Source organism: Branchiostoma lanceolatum, chromosome 9 (assembly GCF_035083965.1).
Source record: "Branchiostoma lanceolatum isolate klBraLanc5 chromosome 9, klBraLanc5.hap2, whole genome shotgun sequence".
In the NCBI taxonomy this organism is placed as follows: Eukaryota; Metazoa; Chordata; class Leptocardii; order Amphioxiformes; family Branchiostomatidae; genus Branchiostoma; species Branchiostoma lanceolatum.
Window position 1 is genome coordinate 1,373,418 of NC_089730.1, and position 24,106 is coordinate 1,397,523.

General features: G+C 43.0%; 1 protein-coding gene across 3 annotated transcripts; it reads right to left on the reverse strand.

Annotated features, from left to right (window-relative positions):
* Positions 1-1,817: 1,817 nt before the first annotated feature.
* LOC136441595 (LIM/homeobox protein Lhx3-like) lies at positions 1,818-24,064 on the reverse strand. Of its 3 annotated transcripts, none has more exons than XM_066437967.1 (6): positions 23,920-24,064; positions 11,084-11,258; positions 8,463-8,665; positions 5,244-5,401; positions 4,907-5,096; positions 1,818-3,585 (listed from the first exon to the last, which is right to left on the reverse strand). In XM_066437967.1, exons 1-6 carry the CDS (start codon positions 24,047-24,049, stop codon positions 3,212-3,214), a joined length of 1,230 nt encoding a protein of 409 aa, XP_066294064.1. In that variant the 5' UTR covers positions 24,050-24,064; the 3' UTR covers positions 1,818-3,211. The 3 variants fall into 3 exon arrangements, with proteins under 3 accessions (XP_066294064.1, XP_066294063.1, XP_066294065.1); XM_066437966.1 differs by lacking the exon at positions 23,920-24,064 and adding an exon at positions 20,701-20,988; XM_066437968.1 differs by lacking the exon at positions 23,920-24,064 and adding an exon at positions 11,672-11,942.
* Between the last annotated feature and the right edge of the window lie 42 nt (positions 24,065-24,106).

Below are 24,106 nucleotides of genomic sequence, written 5' to 3' on the forward strand. Positions count from 1 at the left end.
CTAACAATGTCCACCAAAATTCGAATCATTACCTTCATCTTCTTGCACGCAACGAACATGTGAATATTATCATAAGTAGGGGACATTATTTCAAGCTGGCCCAGAGGTGTGTGGGGGTCAACTCCAGAGCTCTCCTTGCAACAGAAAACAACTTATAATATTTCCCGTTTATTTGCAAGGACAATCCTTTCACAATTTTGTTTTTCCGACTTCAAAGCATCGAGAACACCAGAAATGGCCTACACAGCACTGGTCACAGTTCTAGCTTATTTTTTTGAACCTATGTTAACTTTTCTCTCCTTTTATCTAATGATGTTCAAAAAGGGTGTCGCATGCGATAAAATGAAGACTATGATTTGAATTTTGCTGCTGGACGTTGGAAGAAGTCTTGTCTCTTCTTTCTTTTAGTTTAGAGTTATACCGGTTTATTCCGGATGAGGCCCCAACTTTGTGAATTATCCTCGACTTATCACACTACACGCTAGTATACCACCCAAAAAGTCTTTGATTTGAATCGACACCCGTCAATTTTATCAGTTCTTATTTAGATAAACACATGTGTTACCATGACAGGAAAGCGGGGTGCTAGGCGTCAGTTAATCCACCAACACTTGTAACGTGGAGTATCCAGCAGGATGTCACTCTTTCGAAAGGCGAAAACAAATAAACGATTAACATAACGTTAGATCGCAACAAACGTGGCTGTCTTCTTAATACTTGTTACACTTGAGTATGAGATACTACACTGGCATTGTAAACAATGTATCAACCCAACACCTGTCCTTACTTATTGTGACAAATGCCGGTATCAACACGAGGTAAGCACCAAAGTCCCGCTTGTTGTTTTTGTTCACTGTGTGAGGAAGGATTTGATACGCTACTTAAATACTGCGGCTTCGATTTCGGCTGGATACAAAAAAGCATTTCCTTTAATTCGATTATAGACTTCTCGGGTGCACAAGAATTTGCATTCTTGGGTGTCGGCACCTAGAAAGCCATGGGGCATGTGTTAATTATGTAATACTTGGGAAGCTTGAATTAGCTGTTTGTGTGTCAGAAGTCTGTATGTAATATCTGGGTTTAAATTACGGGTAGCAAAGCTAACATAGGCCCGGTCTTTTACTCAGGCCAACATGGAACGGTCACAACCATCTTGGAACCCCAGTTACTTTTCACTCTTTTATGACCTTTTCTATTTCGCTATCATGAAAATTCTGGTCGGCTGTTTTTGATACACATTAAACTAAGAACAACTTTCAAAGCCATCAAGCCCCATGTATGATATAGACTTTTCGATATTCTTACGAGGTGAAAAAAATGCTGGCCATTAACAGCCTGAAACCGGATCGAATTTTGCACGACTTTCTCTTCTGTCAAATTATTCACATCACTTGGCCAATTTCTATATTCTTTTCATGTAACTAGAGGCTTTTCTTTCGCGACTGATAGCACAGGCAGTATTTGGGAAACTTTCTCTTTTGCAAAAGTTAAAAAGGGCAGAGAAAATGGAAAAACGATTTAAATGTACCTAGTCTCGAAGAAAATAGATATCGGCCACACACACACACACACAAACACACACACACACACACACACACACACACATACACAATGTATTCTAGTCACACAAACTTGTTCATAACCACACTGCACACCTTGTCACTCCCATGTAGTAGTCTATATTACCCAGTACCCAGCGGGCAATGCGCAGACGAGTTGACCAGATTACTAGTAATTTGTGGTCAGTTTCCCCATCCGGGACCTGTGAGTTAACGTTACACCACGTGACTAACATGGCTACAAGAAAAACCGCTCACTTTGAAGATCCGATAGAAATTTTTTTATTCATATATGTACATGTCAGAAACAACGACACAGACTTCAGTAATGACGAAAAAATACTACTCATGAATTCGAGAAGAAAAAACTCTTTTCCTGGGTCATTGTGGTCCCTACGGTCGCATAATCTGTCTGGAAGTTGATCCAACAATGTTTACAATGCTACGTTCAGACAGACAACGACAAAACAAACAACCGAATAAATAGATAAATCATTTCATTTCCACTTCACATACAAATATATTTGGGCTCTCACTACGGATCTAATCCATACAACACGGAAGGATTGTTGACAGGCAAGGGTCAGTATTGACAGCATCAATACATGATATATTAGTGGATGGTGACAGCTACTTGTAACTTTCTAAATTAGATTCAATTCCGTTTAATGTTCTCTACTCGTACATATTGTCTTTTTTTGCATCTTCAAGTCAAAATGATTCCCCTTAAAATGCCTCAGTTCTACTAAAACATCATGGCCTTTTATGTGGTCATAAAATATATGTACATTCTGTGAGAACAACTCTGTTCTGTGTTGAAATATGAAGAGAACATGATTTTCCCGGGTACATGGATTGGAGGTTTGTCTACAGCTAACCCAGCCGCTCGCCTCGCTATCATCGATCAGTCGTCTATTGACAGTGATGAATCCCGCGGTTTCGTCTCCGACGTAATGGCCCACTTCGGAGAAAAATTAATTTTCGCGACCTCTGCTCCGCTACTAATAAATACTGACGGGGGGTCAGGGGGTTTACAACAAATGAAGGACTGCGCATGCATGAGCACGTAATTTATACAGAACCGTCCTCCACAAACCACGACTTGCTCTGTCATAAAAATAGAACTTTACAAAGATACGTTACCGCGATGCGGTTTGAAGACATCATTTAAAAAAAACGAGAATAGGAGGGTTTCTTTCATAGTAGGTCTACAGAATGCCGACTTTTTACTCTACTGGGCTATTTGATCAAATTGTACATTCTTCTGTGCATTTATGTTGTGTTGAAAATTGATCACGCAAGATTTCAAAACAAAATATCTTGAATCAATCCGTTTACAAATCAGTTAGATTGTTCCACACATTTCAAACTGTTATTTGATGTCCTAGTATGAATAGATGTCGGTAGTAGGAGTATGTACCAGAGCAAATGTGAAAGACGTGGCCGAAATAATGTCCTGTCCTTTTCAGCTACAGTATTAAACAAAGAAACGTGTAACATTTGCCAGCAAATCACTTTTCCAATGTTCGCCAATATTGTCTACATTGTTCCCCTGTGGTGGAATGGACTTTTTTCTCCAGCATATTTGTTCTGTACAAGTCAGTTCTATCATTGTATTTTCCTGCAACAATGTCTGTTTTTATGGCAGTGGTTCAGTAGTGGCTGTCTACATCGTCTAGCCATGAGGAGGGGCTGGCGGGGAAGTCCGGGTAGCCTCCTTGACTGCTGCCGCTGGACAAGTCGGAGCCCGGGCCGCCCACCATCACCCTCATGGCCTGGCCGAAGCTCTGACTGCCCAGCCCACCATCCCCGTACGGCATGCCGGGGTGCATGCCCTGTGGCCCGCCTAGGGGGACGGGTGGAGAGTGCGACATGTTGTAGCCGTTCCCGCCCTGTAGTGGAGGGTACGGACTGCTGTCTACCGGGTAGCCGGGGTTGGTCGGCATCGGGCCGAGCGCCGGATCCCCTTCCAACGTCCCGCCCGGGTAGATGTCACTACCGGGGCTCATCGCAACCATTTGTCCGTCTGTAGAAAAAGAGTAAAGAAAATACATATTAGCTGTGTAATCATTTATGCTATAGCAGGTTTGCTTTCGGTGCTGAAACAAGGGCATTAAAGTCTCAAAATGCGGGCTCGAATGCAGTACGACAAGGCTGCCTGTCCTTGGTGCTGAACACGCTGATATATTTGTCTTGTGTGCCCCCAAGTCCACAACCCTCATCTCCGTACCGGTCTCCACATTCAATACAGTACTTAGCGCAGAAGATCGATGTGCAGAAAACAGTTGGCAGTGGTTTTAACGATTATTGCAGCCGTCTGTACCCGGTAAGATTGATTCAGACCCGGGAGTAGATGCAACCCTTGGGGCCCGGGTGTCAGCGCAAGACAAAAAATATGCCTGCAAATAATGACCCGTGCATCTGCCATATTCGCCCAATACCCCCGCTACAAATGACCGACTCCGTGCGCATTGATTGTGGGAAACCTTGGCGCGTCCCGCCGATCTATCAAGGGCTTGATAACTTCGTTTGCCCCGCCGCCGTGTAGGATTACGACAAAATTCGGCCCTCAAAATTGCTGGAATAATTTGAAGGTCTTGCTCTATGCCGTGTCCGGTCAGAAGTGATGCATCTAACTAAATTTCTTTACATCGGCAAAATTATCTTAATTTTTGTTTCTGACCCGGCACACATGCGGGCCTTGTCAGAGACCTTTGAACAGGACTAAGCGCTGATGTAAAACTTCTCGCTTGGTAGTTTTGTTTGGGTGATTACGCGGGGCATACTAAGGGAAAACTATGTACTCTTTCTTACCCCGTACAACGCAGGGATAATCCTAAAGGTACTGTGGGTACAGAGAGTCGCTCAGTATTCGCAACACGCGGTTTGGTACAAGACATTGATACTGGATTAGGGCTGCAAATTAAATCTATGCTGGGCCGAAAAGAGATCATTTTCTTGCGCGGATACCTGAAACTATGTTTAGGTGGAATAAATCCGGGTAAAGTGACTGCGGAGGCACAACATGGACCACCTATACAGACCAAGGACTGGGCTAGATTCTACTACATGCCGATAGAAACATATCATATCTTAAATTTCTCACACACACACAAAAAAAAAACCCGTTCCTGTTAGGTTCTTAAATGTTTAGTGCCTATTCAGACCGCGTGTCAGTGAATTCCATTGACCAATTTCACTCAAAAGCTTCAACGAAACAGTACGAAAATACACCTTGAAAAGTGGTATCTCATATATTGTCATTCTGAAGAACTTAAAGAAAACACATTACTTAGACAGTTAGACCCTTTACCCGAACCATCACATTCTTTATAAATGACGCTTACCTGAGTAAACTATATCCTTAGAGAGATCAGAGTCTAGATCGTCCACGCCGCCATTTTGTTCGCTTCTAGCCGGCGAGCCTTTCCGCTTGATGTTGTTGTTGTTATTTCCGCGAAAGTACTGTCCCCACCGGGCCCGCCCGGCGTCTTTCTTCAGTCTCTTCTCTTTCGCTCTTCTGTTCTGGAACCACACCTAGAAAAACGACACACACACACACATCGTCATTTCTCTGAACTACATTTACAATCAGGAAAGTAGGAACACATTGACATTATGTTTGTGAGTATGCAATGAGAATGCGAGGAGACGAAAAACAGGAGAAAATTGTTGCGTGTTTACCTGCACTACCCTCATGTCTAGCCCTGTTTCCTGGGACAGTTGCTCCCTGACATGGCGGGCGGGTTTGGGGCTGTTCTGGTAGGCTTGTTTCAGGGTCTCTAGCTGCTTGGCGGTGATAGTTGTGCGGGGTCTCTTCTGTGTGCCCTCGAGTTCCATTTCTGCGGGGAAACAAACTGTTCTTTATACACGGATATTTGTGTCGGTTAATTTCTGTGTAGAGTTACAAGACGGAAAGCAAGAGTACATGTACCTTTCCCGTTTGGGGCGCACAGCCATAAACTCTATCTTGTATGTATGTGGGTCATTGATGGGTTCATATCTGATTCTATATCCCTATACCATCATAATCTTAGAAATCCTTGGTACCACGGCCCTGTAACATAGTGCGTCTGAAGTATGAGTCCCATACATAGTACACAGTACAGTACGCCTCTATCAATGAGACACTCGGACTTATCTAAGTTATCAGACCTCGCACCATATACATATATAGCGACTCCCGGATTCTTATACATTATATACTGTCAGGGATGTGCGTCTTCATGCAGCCACAGATGTAACCAACTGACAAATGTCATTGCCCTTTTAATCCGAATCAATTGAGGGCCCCCCTCAGTACTCTCTCACACACACACACACACACACACACACACACACACACACACACACACACACACACACACACGCACACACACACACACACTCTCACACACACACATACACACACACATACACACACACACACACATACACAAGAACAACACACACACACAAACAAACAACAAAAACATGCACACACACATACATACAGACATACATACATACAGACATACATACATACAGACATACATACACACACGCGCGCGCACACTCGAGTGCGAACTCTTTTCAACACGCACGCACGCACTCACTCACTCACATACACACACACACGCATACATACACACACACGCACACACACATACACACACATATATATATATATATATATATATATATATATATAACGTTATATATTTCGCGTTCCGTTTTCGTTAGTCAGGTTGCGACTGTGGAGTCCCCACTGACGTACAAGGGCCTCATTCCGCCTTCCCCATTCTCGTGGGGCCCCGTCTACTTATTTCCACCAACCCAGTTTCATTTACAGGCAATTGCCGCAGCGTCGTAGCCGCACCACTAACTAGTTGACACGGAAATGAGCTTTCCTTGTTTTACACGTTTTATGCCAGAATTCCAATCACACTAAATGCCGATAAATGTGAAGAGATGGATATAAAACATTCGGCCTCTATATCCTCATAACGTAGTATACATTACACGGCAGACTTTGTCCAACACACTCTGTGTGGCGTGGCATGTGTTTTTGAACGTGACGGTAACGTTACATATAACAAACATAAATAACCCGAAAGTATATCTGTGACGCCTAGCTTTTGACTGGAGGCGTGGTCAAAATCGCTGTACAATTCATTTTTGTGGTGAGATTTTCACTGAGGCTATAACATGCCACAGCTACGACATGCTAACCTTGCCCATCAAAATAGTGCTGCATTTTGTAAAACATACCTACGACTATCGCTAAAATATTCCTAATTTGCTGTCGTAATCCAAAAGTAAAGGAAGTCCCATAGCCTTTTTGAGGCCGTAGAGGCAGTGGATTGCTATCCACTGTGTCTAGGGCACGGTATTGCAAGGCAGAGCCCATCCCTCTCCTTTGACCACCTTTTACCTCCCAAACCGTCAGGTACTCTTTTCTACACCTCGGTGTGGAGTGAGGAAAGCCGTGTTAAGTGGCATATCTAAAGGATTCGAACTCAGGACCTCGTGATTCTGGACCGAACACCCTAAACGTTATGCCAACATGTCGCTACAATCACCCATCTAGCAGGTTACTATGCGCATGTTCGTATGGTTATGGCTTTTTAGCCGAGAATTTGTGTTTCGTCTTCTTCGAGCAGTTAGCTATAAGTGTACAATTTTGACGAGGATCTTAACGAACTACCGAAGGGGATATGGAAAAGGCACAATCTCCATCTGGTGTAAAATAAAGGGAACCTGTCCAGAGGGTTATGTATACATATGTACTGCTATTGAAGTATGAACCGGGCCTGGTACAACTAAATAAATATTCAGTAAGAGAGCTCCACTTGGCCGGATATTTACAGGCCTTTAACACTTTAACATGCTTCTAGAAACAGTGATAAAGACAATATGTCGTTAAGACTTCTTGTCTACAACTTCACCGAAAACGACTTGTCTCCGATTTGATTCAAATATCTGTAGATGAGAGAGGACTTTAAAAAGAGATTTTTACATATTTCTTGTGCGCATTTTACTGAAATAGCGAATTATATTCGGCATATCAGCGCTTGCCACATTTGTTTCTGCAACATTGATGTTCTGGCAGTGTTTTGAAAATAAATCATGAGACATTGTGTTATTCTGACACACATTTCGTTGAGTTACTCTGGGACGTTCTTTTGCATAGTTGGTGTGTCGTTATGTTTACTACGTATCCAGTATTTCTCATGTAGTTCTTGTAAATATCTTGATCATATCTACGATACTGTTTTACACATCTACTGTATTACTCTTTATCAGGATATTCGGTCAAAAACAGTCCGTGTATCATTCTATGTCCAGCAATATGACTCTCATTGTCTCAAAGCTATATCGGACGAATTCTGCCAGTACCAAAACTGTGGATTTGTACAATGATTTGGACATTTTTTTCTCTGACTGAAACTTTTGGTTAATGGTAATATCTTTATGAACAATACCAGCCCTTCTTTCGTTCAAAGACACGCATTCACACTACAACTAACTGACATTCATTAGTTTATTCTAAGCTACATAACATTCTAGATATTATAAAGATTTGACTCCAAGTAGTGGCAGGTTGTTGTTGAGTACAAACCTTTAGTTCTACTGCTTGCAATTTGACGTTTTGAAAATACCTATGGGACATGTTGTCATCTTGTCATATGTGTCTTCATGACATGTCAACTGTCGGGTAATTTTTGGTTGAGTACTGAGTATGTCCCCATAAAGTACAATCGATATCTAATCTGACATCTTCACTTCCGACCTAACAATACTCACAAAACCATCACAAAAATCACCCAACTAGGTATGGGTTTTTGAGCAAAGCTCACTACAGGGGAAGTCTTAGTCACCATAAATTCGTGTTTTTTTTTCTTCTTTTAGAAAGGTGCTTACCTCTCTGTTTTGCTGCTTCGTAGTCGCTTTTGCAGACCAGTTTCGCGTCCTCCATCAGATAAAACTCGTCCCCCGTGGCCAGCTGTCTCTTGCACATGATACAAGCGAAACACTGCAGATGGTAGATCTTATCCTGTGCGCGCCTGACCACCTGGGTGGGGGGGATCCCCTGACCACACCCCGCACATTTTGTCCCGAATCGCCTGGAGAAGGGACAAGAAAGTGCAAATTCAGGCCCGATGGATAATTGCAAGTAAGAGACTTAAAGAAACATACATGTGACATTGACATTATTCTGTTAAACAAGAGACTACACATCTGTTCGCCCGTTAATGCTAGAAAGTTGAGATAGGTCATGATAACTTCTTTAAACAATAAGGATCCGTCGTCGGAGTTAGATGAACAATTGGAAATGAGATGTGTTTCGTCTTCCACCGTTTTAGACGTACAGTATTTACATGTTTTTATGTCATACCTGGGCCTGATACGGGTGTTCCGGACCGTGTGATAACTATCCGTATCACATAGGGTTCGGGAGTGTTATCACACAGGCTTCCATGGAATATTTCGAATGCATTTCGAGCGCGCCGCTTGCGCCGCCGTCGGAAATTCGAAAACCAGATTCGGAGGTTAGAATCAATGTTGTTACAGTTTCTTGTTCGAGGACACAAAACTCCCTCAACTTCTGATGCATTCCGCATTGAAATGTGTGTTTTCACGGGTGGTTATGACCAAGCTATGACATAAATAAACGTTGCATTCCGCATCACCCTCGGTCCCAGCCCGACCGCGGGTCGGATCGCCCTCCGGCCTACGGCCGTCGGGCGATCCGACCCGCGGTTGGGCTGGTACCTCGGGTGATACGAAATACCCCGTGTTGTATTCTATATTTACACCCAGTTAGCGTGTGTTTATTGGTACCACAAAGAGTAAGGGGGATTTGGTGCAGGTTGTTTCTGAGTTGACAAGAAATACCGAAACTGTGGAATAGTGGCGCAAATTTATTACAAAGTGCTGGTATATGATAATAACATGATTTTTTGATATTTCTGTTGTCTCCAAAACCCAGGCTAATGCGTGGAATATCACTAGTCGGTGGTAAGCAATCTCCCCTGTACTAAGTTACAGATATTCTAAAAGCAAGAAGCTTTGGCGTGCGCAATAAAAAGTACAATGACTTTCGTATGGTCAACAACAAACTACAAATACAGAATAAATCTTATTCTACTAGCTTAGCAATGCAAGCTACTTTGAGTACAGCCGTGATATCATGTTAAAATCAGGTCACCAATGACCATAAGGTCTACCCCCCCCCCCCCTCAGCTCAGCGCACACCTTAGAAGAACATATGTCGTCCCAGCATGAGTTGAAATAGTAACACTAGAGATTACGGCATAGCTAACTGTGCCATACGCCACTGATCTGTCTTCCTGCGGCGAAAATCACGGCTCTTCTCCTGGAATTGTCCGACAGGAGGTGATAATGACTGGTTTTATGCGGATAAACGCCGTGTGTGTCCGATATGTCGCGTTGTTGGGCTGTATTATTTGTAATTTTTTAGAAACAATCTCTGAGCGACCCTTCACAAAATAACTACAGACGACCAACGAAAATGCTCAACTACACTTGAAAAAAAAAAGAGGATACAAAAGGGCTACATTTATGAATGACTGAGAGCAAATGACAACACTAGAAAGTCCCCAGAGTCAACTGGTGAATAAACTCGTGCCTATGACAGACAATACGACACAAAGCGGTGCTGTAGCGGGCGGCTGGGCGCTGTGCGGACCGTGCATGCCGATGTTTTAATAGAATTTGTAAGAGAATACTCGTGCCTCCCCACGCGCGACAGCTTGGTGGCGATGGCCGTCTCGTTTTTCTCGCTTGGCTGCGACATGGGATCAGTTAAACAATTTGCCTTTCGACTGCCCCTAAATGGACCCTTTCAGACCTTGTTACATCGCAGATTAAACAAGGATAAATCACGACGATGCGTGCTCTCTACACAACCATCCACAAGCCCGTTAGATCAACATGTCCACAGGTAAATATTGGGAGTCTGCGACCTGCCCCTTCCGCACAGCAGGACACAAGACCCGCGACAAACCTTCTTTTCAACTTCAACAACGCCTAACAATCGCAATTAGTCATAAGAAACATTTCTCATCCCCTTTTCTTCACCTGTATCTGTTCTACTACTAGAAGTTTTGAAGCTTTTTAATGAAGAGAAATGGGAGAAACACTAAAGAAAGCTATTAGGAATAACCCAAATATTTTCGCTTGTTTCTGATATAGTTTATTTGGCCTTCTGTGTGCATTATATCTTTTGGATAAGGTATATCTATGGACCAGGGACCGGTCTTTGTTTGGTATTCTGTCAGGACAACAGTTGTGGTCCAACATGACTCAACTATATCTAACAAAGACAGAGCGTCTTGCTATGAAATGTTTCCCGAATGCCTCCGCCGTATACGTGAGACAGGTATATCTAGCTTGTCTTCAATCACGACTAACACGATGAGGAACAGATTAAATCTTTTCTCTCTAAATAGTCACACCAAGCTCCGTACTATAGATGACCTGTATGTCTTCTACGTAAACATTTTGCAAGGGTGTCTTACCTGAAGAAGTCGTCCTTGCAGTAGACGTGACCGTCCCGTGAGAAACACTTGTCGGTGAGCTGGGCCTGACAGTCAGAGCACTGCAGACACTTTGCATGCCACGACCTGTCCAGGACTTTCAGGATGAAGCGGTCCAGGATAACTTGTTCGCACCCCGCACACTTCGGGATGTTCGCTGTAGAAAAGACAAAAAAATTTATCAAACATACGTATACTGTAAAGAAAACTCTCAAGGGCAAAGTCAAATTTAGAGCATCATGTTCAAATAAATCATTCTCTGATTTATCCTCGCCGCGCATTATGATCGACCAAACAACCCTTGTAGTTTTTGAAACATGTTTTTCGCAGAGAAATTGCCGTTTTTTATATTTCTTAATCCGAAACTGAGTGCAAATGCTAGAGCTACGAGGAGACACGGCACATCGGTACACGAATCCAGCCCACACATCGGCAAAGTTCTCTCCAAGGAGAAGTAAAACCCCGACCGTCGATACTATATATATATATTTAACAGCGAACCGGCACGTTAGTTGTTCAGGCTGAGTTGAAGTCTTGAGGTAGTAACTAAGAAAAGCGACTGGTCCTTACGAGAGTTGACGCGGATGTCCACGAGGACGGGTGCGCTGGCCGGGACTGCGGGTCCCGACTTGGTGTTCTCCGGCGGCGGCGAAAGCGGTAGCACTGTGGTCATCATTTTGTCCTGCGTGCTGTAGCTAGCACTGTTCCACACCAGATCTATGTCTATTGTTGAATCCAGCTGGCGTGTGTACGACGGGACAGGTCCTACAGAACGCCTGGCTCCTCCGGACTACTAATCAGAGACGTGCGCTCGCGTGTTTAGCTACTTGTTTAGTAGCTCGCATCTAAAGCACACCGCGATGCCTCTGCGCCGAGCTCCACCAATCACAGGGCCAGAAAAGCTAAACAAAGCCCCGTTCTGGAACCTACCGCCGCAGGGGACAACAGGCGGAGCTGCTGCATTGTTTACTCACTCCTGCTGATACCCCGCTCTTGTTCTACCTGTTGTTATGCCAAGTGTTGAGAGCCAGAGGGACTGTGCACGAGCAGGTGTATGACAGGTTCTACAGATGGCCTACTTACCGCTGTACTGTGTGACAAGACTCAGGCCTCGGGGTCACACTTACAAGGTGGTCTCTCAAGACAAGCCATTCACGATATGATATCAAATCATCACGATAGATACGTACCTCTACATGTGCGGAAACTCAAGGAAAGTTTGGTGTCAGATATTATTGAGAGTAGATAAAAGATATGTCAATCTTACTGCAGAATGGATGCACATTCAACATCGAAAAGGCAAAGACAGAGATCTGCCAACAAACGAATAGTTATCAAAAATACAGATAAACACTCTGTAAGTACATGCATTTGAAGTTTTGTTATAATAGTCATGTAGTCCTAGCAGTTGACACAAACTACAATGTCACTGTTTGAATTTCTCTTGTATCACGTAGAAATTACTTAACTGCATGGTCATTGTTAATGCTACTTAGGTACAATAAAACTTCCATTCATAGACTGATAGACAAACAATTTAACATCACAAGCTTTAACTCAAGCAAAAAAGCAACTTTAAGGTCCCATGTTTTGCGAATCATGCTGCACATGCACTATAATGCTGTACACACACATTCAATATCACGATCTATCCTTGGCATACAATAATAATAGTCTTTATTACATATTCCTGCCTTGATGAGCTAGATCAATCAACTAAAAAGTGGGTTTCATTTTCAACATATAAATGGGCACAGAATTTGCATGTTCTATTATTCAGAGGGGTACGGTTATGCCTGCCAGATTCTATGTGTAGGGAGTGGTCACTGATGCGAAGTTTACACATCGCTCTGCGATGTTCGAAGTTTGCAATGTTTAAATATGTTTCTCTTTCATATATCTGTTTGAATGTTTTGTAAGTCCTTAATTTGTTGCCTTGATTTTCCCTTCGTCCTTTTACACGTAATTCTGAATTGAATTTTTGGATGTAAATGTCCTTCAATCGTTGTTTTAGTTAATTTAAATGAGAAGGTGTGTTTGAGTGACCATTTATGTACAGGTAGGCAAAACCGGTCTCCTCTAACATTTTTCTTACATTAGATAACCAGCAGGATGTTTTTCGGTGATCTAGTTCTTGTTGTACCATGTAGGCTTCGTATTGAAGACTATCTGTATATACTTCGTTAACTTATCTCACATAGTAACTGTACATTATGCTTTGAGCCTCTATAAGCAACGGAAAACGACCCAGTTCCGCTCTACTGTCGAAGTTACTGGCGTTCCTCCGAACTCCAAGGACATATTTTACAGAATTTCAAATGTACAGTTTCTATCGGAGACTTGTCATTCATCTTACTGTTACGCCATACTTCAGACCCATACAATAATATCGGTACAATACATGTGTCAATCAGTTTACAGTGCAGTGATACAGAAGATCTAGTTTCTCCAAGAGTACTTCTTATGTTAAACATTGCTCTTATAGTCTTAAGGCCCTCTTTTGAAGCTTCAACATACTTTGTAGTTTCACAGTGACTACTTGACGTGACTATCATGTGCTCTTGATAATTCCATTACCATGTTTTACATACCTCTTGCGACATGTATGAATAATTGTTCCAAGAAATACCGATGTTTTGTGCGATTCAAGAAGAAATCTCTCTCATATCTACGTTTCATCTCCTTTTGTGTAATATCCATATCGATGTATTATATGTTATTCAGGAACTAATATCACTTGACAAATGACACAACATTAAACAGCAGGGTCTGAAACTAACGTGGTAGATCTAATACACTAATGTTAATAAAATGATCATTCTGTTTTTATACAAGACACGGAATCATTCGTCTCAAAGACGTAACAAAAGAAGGCGGTGTCTTTGATCAGGCCGGTGTGTACAGATCTTCATCATACTAGTACACGGGACATATTCGTGTCTATTGTAGAAAGAGATCAGGACAAGGGTTCTGTTTATATTGCCCAGTGATCGTACAACAAACATCTCGTTAGGCTGACCAACAAACGAACTTCGCATTTCACCGCCACAGTTTGAGGAGACCACTGGATAAACAGCGGGGCATTCCTTCTCGCACTTTTAGCACAAACAATAGACGAGGTGCCAGTCGTACACAAGCGCACGTCAGGTTTACAGTAATAATAAAGCTACATTTGTGTTTTTGCAAGGAAACTCGTGGTATGTACATGGTTGTATACACATCTGAACCTACGGAGAAAATCAGATACACATTTCTGAACGCCCAGAATTCACGTGACTGTCTGACAATTTTCACAAAATCCATATTTGTCACTTTCGCAAAACGAGATATCGCTCACTATATTATTGGGGATATAAATGTGGGTTAGGGCCCTGTCACACTTATGCGTATAGTCAAGTGCGCGTGAGTTGCGCATTAACATTTTTTTGGTTCAAGTAAGGTTTGCGGGGGAAAAGTTGTTTTCTACTTTGACCCACCGTTTTGCAGCGGAGTGATCGAACCTAAGAAATCACTTCTTCGGCTGCAAACTTAATCTGAACCAAAAACATGTTAAGACGCAATCCTTGCGGACTTGTATATACGCACAGGTGTGACAGGGGCTTTACATTCATATGTATGGATTGACTCACATTTTTCTGTGTTATTTGAAATTCCCATCTAGGTCTTTCAGTGACTTCGTAGGAAATGGTGTCAAAATGTTATGGAGATTTGCTCTTTGAGATTTTGAGTAACTATAAGTTGAGGACCATGAAGATGAACCACTCCCCATTAGAAACAAGATTGGACAAGACTTGGTGTCGCTATTGTTGGTGTGTGAGAGGTAAAGATTGGGCTAAGGCCAACAGTTTGGTACCAAAACAAACGTGGATCACTTATCAGACATTTGACAAACACAGACACACGCCCCGACACACCCCGGCCCCCTGTCAGCTACATCTACAAACTATTTACTTCCAATTTAGTAAACGACACTGATTATCCTCCCAGACATTGAACCCATAGCCATGGATCCACGGATAATCCAATAAACAACCCCTGACGTTATTACGTCCAACCACGTCGTTTCCTTGTTTTTGAATTTTCAAAATTGTAGTTGACGTTCTGACCGATTGCATCTGCAAAAATGTAGTTTGTGGTCACTAATTGCTTAAAGTAATAAAGCAGGCGAGACATGTGGCGACGGCTTTGAAATAAACCAATTCTGTTCCTTCAGGGGACGTACCGAGGAGGAAGAAAACTATGACTTTTTCTGCGAGCAGGATTTTAATTTCTTCCCTCATCTACACTGACTGCACATATATACAACAACATGGAACAGATATATAGCACCGCTCTTGTGGGAGGGGGCTCGACAAATATCTACTCTGCATAATAAATTCATTGCTGTTCTCCTTTCTTCGCAAATTTATTGTATAAATAAAAACATACAATTACACCCAAACGGCTTGAAAGGTGTACACATCGTTAAAGATACGATATCAAACTTTTGGTTTGGAGCAAACAACGTCGAATTTCGTCCAATTATTATATGAAAGGTTTCCCGAGTCCAGTTATATCATCAACGAAGCTATATGTTATTCAAACAACATTGGCGATGTCGGTATGCTTGTTGTGCTCTCAATTGTGGTTGATGGTAAAATGATAACGAAGAAATAAAGTGTAATCTTCTATACGAAGGTAACAAGGACACCAAAATGTCACACCCTGAAAATTGGTTCACAAACCCTACCGTTTATGTCACACTCTGAATGTTGGTTTACAAACCCGTCCGTTCATGTCACACCCTGAATATTGGCTTATAAACCCTACCGTTCATGTTACACCCTGAATGTTGGTTTACAAACCCTTCCGTTCATGTCACACCATGAATGTTGGTTTACAAACCCTACCGTTCATGTCACACCCTGAATGTTGGTTTACAAACCCTACCGTTCATGTCACACCCTGAATATTGGCTTATAAACCCTACCCTCATGTTACACCCTGAATGTTGGTTTACAAACCCTTCCGTTCATGTCACACCATGAATGTTGGTTTACAAACCCTACCGTTCATGTCACACCATGAATTGGTTTACAAACCCTACCGTTTATGTCACACCCTGAATGTTGGTTTACAAACCCTACCGTTCATGTCACACCATGAATGTTGGTTTACAAACCCTACCGTTCATGTCACACCATGAATGTTGGTTTACAAACCCTACCGTTCATGTCACACCCTGAATATTGGCTTACAAACCCTACCGTTCATGCCACACCCTGAATGTTGGTTTACAAACCCTTCCGTTCATGTCACACCCTGAATGTCGGATTACAAACCGTTCCGTTCATGTCCTAAATTAAATTTTGAAATGATTCTGAGGAATTTATAAACCTATAATGAAGAAAGACATTCACAAAACCTAATCTTAAGTCTTGCGGAAACGATAATTTCCATGTTTCCAGCTAGGCATAGCTTTTTCCATGCTTAACACAAAATTTTAAGCGACGGTTTTCTTCGTAACTCTTCTTTGCCGTGAGACAGATATCACTAGAAATGTGTGCGTTGACCTGATGCATTCTAAGTCATATAGAGAGCACTTTACTGTCCATTGTCTGTCCCGTGTTTCTCGATCTATTATTTAGACAATAACTGTTATTACACCATCTGTTGATTTTAAGTACATGTCACAGAGTCAGTTTTGTACCTGTCCGATCACGAGAGTACGGCATCACAGTTTATTCTGATACAACTCTGACCCAACGGTAAGGGTTGCTTTTTTGCGTCTATTTCTATTTTCCAGGTAACGTTAAGATGGCTGTGTTTGTTTCTGTCAGCAGGCACGCAGGTGCGATACCATCGAATTGATGAACTCATCATGCTAACACCGGATGCGTGCCGAAATTGTTCCCATTCTTTTTTACCCCGAGCCGGAAAATGTGAATGTCAACGAAGATTCGGCCACCCTTACAAATGGTAATAGCGGCTATTGTGTGGCGATTTCGCCGGCTATTCTGGGCGAGGGTCCCAGGCGAAGCCGGACAAACTCCCCCTGATTTCCCGTGAAATTGTGGTTGATCAAGATGCCACGCGCGCACAATAGCGGAGTCTGGGAGCGGCTACCCTGGTCACATGCTTGGTTCGAATAAAAAGCACGTTGTAGTTTTGTATTTGCCCCGAAATATGTTGAACAGAGCGATGTTAGAATGCACTACATGTCGTTCTTTTAAATATATTTTGCGGCTTTGCTATTCGCTGTAGTTTCAAGTCGCTCAACAACTTAGCTTGTCACGGTGTGCCCGTGTACATGTTCAGATCTGTTGCCGATAGATGCCATTTTAAAGTCATCAGAACCCTTATCTGCCCTACAAATAGAAATGCCGATTTACACAATCTGTCAGCAAAATTCTAGTGCCAGTGATTGCTCAAGAAATAGATATAGCTCCGCGAGAAAATTGAATTTGTGACGCCTGAGCTCCCATCCCTGGTGTTTGACCTAAGGATTTGTGTGTTTGTTGTAGCATACACTGAAAAGCTCATTGTTGACTGTTTGGTGAAAAAGTGCAACACTGTATCCAGTAACTATTGTGTCAGAAACCTGCCTTCAGGCCCGGGGTGTTCACGATTTGTGACAGATGTGTAAACTAACCAGTCGACTTTTTATTTATGCGAAAATCCACAGAATAACAAACTGGACAAATGGGCGTTATTTGGGAGTACATCTGTTTTAGAATGGTTTACTAGTTGGCCTGTTTAAAAAGAATGGCCAACAACTCCCTTAAACTGATCCATGTACGAACATCGAGTTAAGCGTCGTCAGCAACTACGTTTTCATTGTGAACATTAAAACTGAACATAATCCATCAAATGTTAAAGACGCGTCAAGCAACGAATGAAAAACGAAATAGTAGACCGTACCTCACAGTGAATTTCACTGAGAAATTTCTGTGAAGCAGTTTAAAGAGCTAGCATGCAAAGTGCAGGGACTATGGGTAGAGACGTCGCCCGCTCTAACACGCACACACACACCGCACCTGTTAATATGTCCTCCCCATATACTCACCCCCAAATCATGTATGTTATACAGTTGTACGAAATTCTATGTGGTGCGATTACAAACATAAACGAAATAAATCTACACATTGTAGAGGACTAGAGTTATTGATATATTACCTAGCGGTGCGTTTAGCTCCTTTTTTCTGTAATAAATGTATTCAACATCTATGCGTTGTGTCAAAACTTCCACCCGTCGACAGTGATAGTACTGAATAGAGGCATTAACTATTCACACGGCGGTTTAACCGCTCCAGGCGATCTTCTGTTTAAAGGGACGGCTGAACAGTTCAGGTCGACAAGAATAGAGTGACAGCGTCGGCTCGCGATATGGGCGAGTTACAAAAGCCTCCTGGACAAAAAAACTGCCATATGCCTTACTTATATCATACTAAATAAATACTATACTAAATTCTATTTGGCAGCATTCGGAGAAAAAAACGTATGTACATAACATGTACATGTTGAAAATACATTCACCATTACACAGAAACTAAAAAGACATGATACCTCTACTGCACAATGAAACATGTGCACAATAAAAGAGACTAACATCTCAGACTATCTACAAAAGAAGGGTTTTGAAAAGATTTGTACAGGTCAAAATATTACAGCAGTTTGTTTACAGTATATAGATAGGAATGTCAATCGCTGCGACCGTCCCAGTACTGACAACCTTTCGACGGTCAAAATCATTAAAACATGAACAAACAATTTACTACTCAGTAGATTTCAGTCTAGTATATCTTGGTGAAAGTAATATATAAACATGTGTCAAGCGAGGGATAAATTGAAAGATTAATAAAATTGCACAGGTGTTTAGGAGTTTAACTGAGCTAGAACGAAATTGAGATTAGCCGTTTGGTAAACCTGGGTTGTTGTTTTTATCATATCAGAGGCCTTATTCATCTGACCTCTTAGCATAGTGTACAGGTAACTGTCCACAGTTGTTTTGTTGATAACACACCTGTCGGTTCACCTGTTCCACCTGACCGACCACACCACGAATTTGAACAATGAGCTTGTAGCTAGAAAACTTCAAACCTCCCTATGTCAGACTCTCGATTTTTACATATGTCAATTTTTTGCTGTGCTGTAATATTACCACAGACTGAAAATATCTGTTTGTTTTTATACTTTCTACATCTAGACGAATAAGCATAACGACAATGTCGTACGAAGATAGTACAGTTCCAAGGTAAAAATGCAAGAGAAGCTGGTAGATATCTGATGTTATACAGGAAATAAAGAAATATGAGACCGAAATGGTTAACTTGATCAGGTAATGTTTTCCCTTTGTCATGTTGCAGATCATTTTATGCTTTATGCACTTAACGCATCGTATGTAAGGCCGTGTGCATCTCTGACTATCATCATCTTCTACAACACACCTGGTATGTGTCTAAACACAACTGGGACCACAAGGGGAACGGTGCTGAACTGAGCAGACAACGGCCGCAATTTGTGGGGTTTCATACTGGAGAAAACCGTCCCACACTCTAGGTTATGTTCGTTTGCAAAAGTCACATCAGTATGGTAGTCACCGCGCACCAGCCTTTCCGTCTTCCCTTCCTGACGAGCAACTCGCTCTAAAATAAAGGGTTTGGGAGCTGAAAGGCTACAAGATACCCCATTGCGTTTGGTAAGGACTGTGGCGTAATTCTAGCTCTCAATGACTTTCACTAACAGTCGGAATAGATATGTCCAAAAATCAGGAACAAATGCAGGACTTCACTACAAGATGAAACACGTTTAAACAACTGAAAACCAGACACAAAAAAACTTGTACATCTTAATTTTCTGCCCCGACTATTATTTTCATGTGACCATCATTCTTTTGTCACAGTATTTCCATCGATGCAACGAAGAGAAGTTACAGGATAGAAATATTTTGCGCAAAACTAAATGTTCGACTAAATATCCTTGCGAGAAAAGCTTACGTGTGGGGAAAACTGTAACGTCCGGTCGTCTCAGGGAGGGGCGGGAGTTCCGTGAAGCTTGTACGGCAGGAAAAGGACGTAACTGCCGGCCAGAAAACAGCCGTCCGACACTCAAGTAAGTCCAGGTCTTCAATGACAAGAAGCTCCATCAAGTAGCTAATATAACCGACGCAGCCATAAATTGATTAAAGTGAACATATCGAAACGGCTCGACGTGACAGGATGTTAGACCGCTGCCAAAAATTAAATAAAAATCCTGTAATTTCTGGCAAACGAAATCGCCGTCGTAACGCGAAGTTTACTCTCCTGACGAAATTGAAATGCTCACTCATGTTCCCCGGACTCGGCTTCTGATACCGCGCAGAAAATTGGAAAGGTAAACACAAAAATCCACTAAAATGAGAGAAACTGTCCAATGATTCCAATCGCCTCAGAGCCATATTGTTTGTCCATAAGTTTAATTGAGGAAAGATACAATCACTTAATGTGAGGGCCTCTCAAATGTATTAGCCTTGTACTTCCTCAAAACTAATTTACCCGCCAGCAAATAACTTATGTAGCACAAGGTAATGAGAAATATTGGAAAAATGAATCGAGATTATTAAAGTAGCGACGCGCGAGTACCTTCAAGGGACTTGTCGTTGGCCAGCAGTGCGTACAGTACCTCCGGGGTAGGGGCAGCCGAGCCGCCGGTGGGCGCGCCGTTGGAAGGGGTTGGCGGACTGGCTACCGTGTTGGCTGTGATCGTTACCGGGGAAGGGCCTGCAGTCAGCGTCGACATGTTCTCCTCTCCTCAACGGTTTGTGGGTGCAGGGGTGTGTAATCCAGGCTGCGTTAGAAAAGGGACCACTTGAGTTGGCCACAAGCACGTCCGAGAGTCGAGGTACCCGTCCCCGCTATTTGGATATCAGTGATGACGTGACAGTGCCTATATATCACCGGGCTTCGGTGCACCTAATTAATATATGCATATCTATAGCCGGGCCGTGGTGGTCGTGTGGTCGGCGACTTGGGACCTGGATTCACCGAGGAATGACAATACCCGAGCCGCAGGTGAATAATAAGCTTAATGCCATGCATACAACTTATGAACTCATCTGTTAGTTTGGAGGCAACTGTTGTTCCACGGACGGATGGGTAGGTGGGTGGGTTGGTCCGGGGGTACGCATACTGTCAACAAGTTTTAAAAAGGGTGTGTGTACATTAGAACTTGAAAACAGAGAAAATAGGGTTTCGTTGTATAGAAGAGGACTCTAACAAAGCGACCGTGTCCCCGTGACCAACACCACGCGTCACAATGGCCGGGTGATCCAGTACGACCGCTCATGATTTATTATCTCTTGATTACTGGCGACAACAAGGCATGGTGGGCCTAATGCAGTGACGTGTAGACTATGGGGGAGATTATTCAGGAGTTATAGGTCGTGTAGTGTGTGTTTCGTCCTCCCAAACCACGGCGCGTGCCGGCCACGCGATCAAGCAACAACCATTTACACATGACAAGAAAGAACAGACGTCCTCAACAATACGTGCTGTTTGTGGCTCGCATATCCGAAGGCGTCGGTAACGAAACGACTGCAGTACAGCGCTATTTATTTTCACAAGGAACTGTGTGCAATATTCTTAGTATCTTAGTTTCTTACAGATATGAGATACTCAGATAGCCTAGTTTTTCGAGATCCTATTCAAATCTAGCTGTCTTCAGTGAAACGCCGTGTAATGGGGTTTTGAGAAGATGGACGGTGGGAGTAAGTTTACCCCGTGCACGTGAGGATATTGTAGCAGACATGTCGTCCTGTCGCCTTGGGAAATTAACCATTTGTAGCCCGACCAGAGACTACAGTGGGCTGTATGTAGGGGGAAATGCCATAAACCCACAGGTACGGGGATCTGCGTGTTGGCAGCGCGCACTGCTGGCTGATTAGGTGTTAGGTGCTGATTGATTTGGGACCACTCGGGGAACCCAAAGCACCAGTTATCCATGGTGATTGGCACGAGTGAGATGTTCCCGGCACTTGTGGGCTACCAACGTTATATATGTACACCTATTTCTAGACCCCAGTTCAGGCATCTGGTTTGAAACGTTTGAGTTTAAAACGGCAAGCCGCTCATGTGGTGAAGGTATATCATGAAACAAATTGCAACCTTCTGGGAATACTTAAATTATTGGGTTAGGAAATATCCCGGTCATGGAATACAGACGGATTCACGGTTTCAAACTAAAAGAACTGGTGACATATCCAGACTGCAACAGGCCTCCGACACTTCGGGAAACTGACACCAGCACCAACATAAGCATCCGTGTAATTTGGGAAATGGCCACAAGTGGAGAATGTATTTAACGCCACGGGGCTATGTGGTAAAATCATTAGGTTCCTGCTGGTAAGATGACCCGGCCTATGACAGGCGCCGTACCGTAACGTATAAACACAGTCGCGCGCCCGGCAGCCAGCCGGACCTCAACTGCCAACTGCCCCCACACGCCGCGATGAATATATTTATGATCCAACGTAATGTAACATTTGGCAGGCCATGCTAACAACACAATAACCACATTTACCGGAGGTCTGGATTTGGGCGCGCTGATCCAATTTAGTAAGCTGGGTATTTATGACTCGAGTGTCTCTTGTGCCTGTAGGGATGTAAACCACACCGCCACTTCTGGGCTCTCAACAAATGACATTTTGCATTTGGTGCGCCGACATTTTCCTTAGATATTGAAGAATGCTACAGTGGTGACAGGGTTAGTGTAACTCTAATTCTTACACAGCAGAATTATTGCCTGGCCTTGAATAAAACAGATATCCAATAGAAAAGCGCCCGGACAGTTAGCAATCGGGTGAAATTGTCCGTAGAGAGCGACCCGATCGCCTTCACTCCCCCATTCTATAGGTATCCACGCATCTACCATGTGGAACGCGTTTCCTTTGTATGGTACCGATTTTACTCGCTATGCGCCGCGCCCCTGGGGAATACACGGCCCTTGTTTAAGAACATTAAGTTGATTAGTTTTCTTTCCAGGTCGAAAAGAGACAGAAGGATATGAATGATCGAGAAAATTTCATTATAGTCCGGCGTGGCTGGCCCGTAAACAGGCGGGAATAGTGGATCTCAGGTGCGCGCTCTACAGTCTAATTTTTCTAGCAGGGCTATGGGGACACCGGCGATTGTGTTATTCTTTGTTTACCTCGGAGATCGGCTTTTACAACCTCGCTTATCAGTTCAGTTATCTGCAGAGCTTAGATCGTGTGTGTAAAAAGCCTACAGTAATAGTGTAGCGACAGTCTATATTGGATAAGCTGCAAGTGAATTTGTGCCACACGTTGTACATGTATCATTGAAGTTAGTATGATATGTAAGAATCATATTTTAGACATAAATGATATTGAGATGACGTGCTAAAGGGGCCGTCACACCATTCGGGCAAATGTGTTGAGACCTTCCCAAAATTCTACGGTCGACGAATTTCAAAATCGACAGCTAGCGATTATACCGAGAAGGCACCAGTCGTATTGCTGCCGAAAATGCCATGTTAGAGCCCACACACTCTTTTCCTGCTCTGTGACACCCCCTTTTATAACCACCAAGCAGAATAAGAGATTCGTTTGTTTTTCATTGCTGAGGACATGGCAAGATACTCTCCGACGGTATCTCCAAATTGGATATAACGTTAGATTGAAAGATCAAAAATTCAAAATACATTTGGCGCTGAAGACAAGGACTTGTGAGATACGTACGTGCACTAAGAGGTAGAGACGGCTAAGAGACGGTAGATGACAGACAATATCTATTACAAAGCACCAGCAGTTTTTCATCAGCACCAGTTTGCAGTACAGTTGTTACCTGTGCTGTCAGGCGAGAACTTTTGTGAGGACCAGACGGGATGCACGCAGCTGGCTACCGTCACGGGATCGTTCAGAATCATCCGTCCGACTGTCGGTCTCACCAGGTCCCCACCCGTCTGCCTCCACATTGCCCCAGGCACGGTCTTTAGTCTCACAATGCACACACAGATACACAACAGGACCTC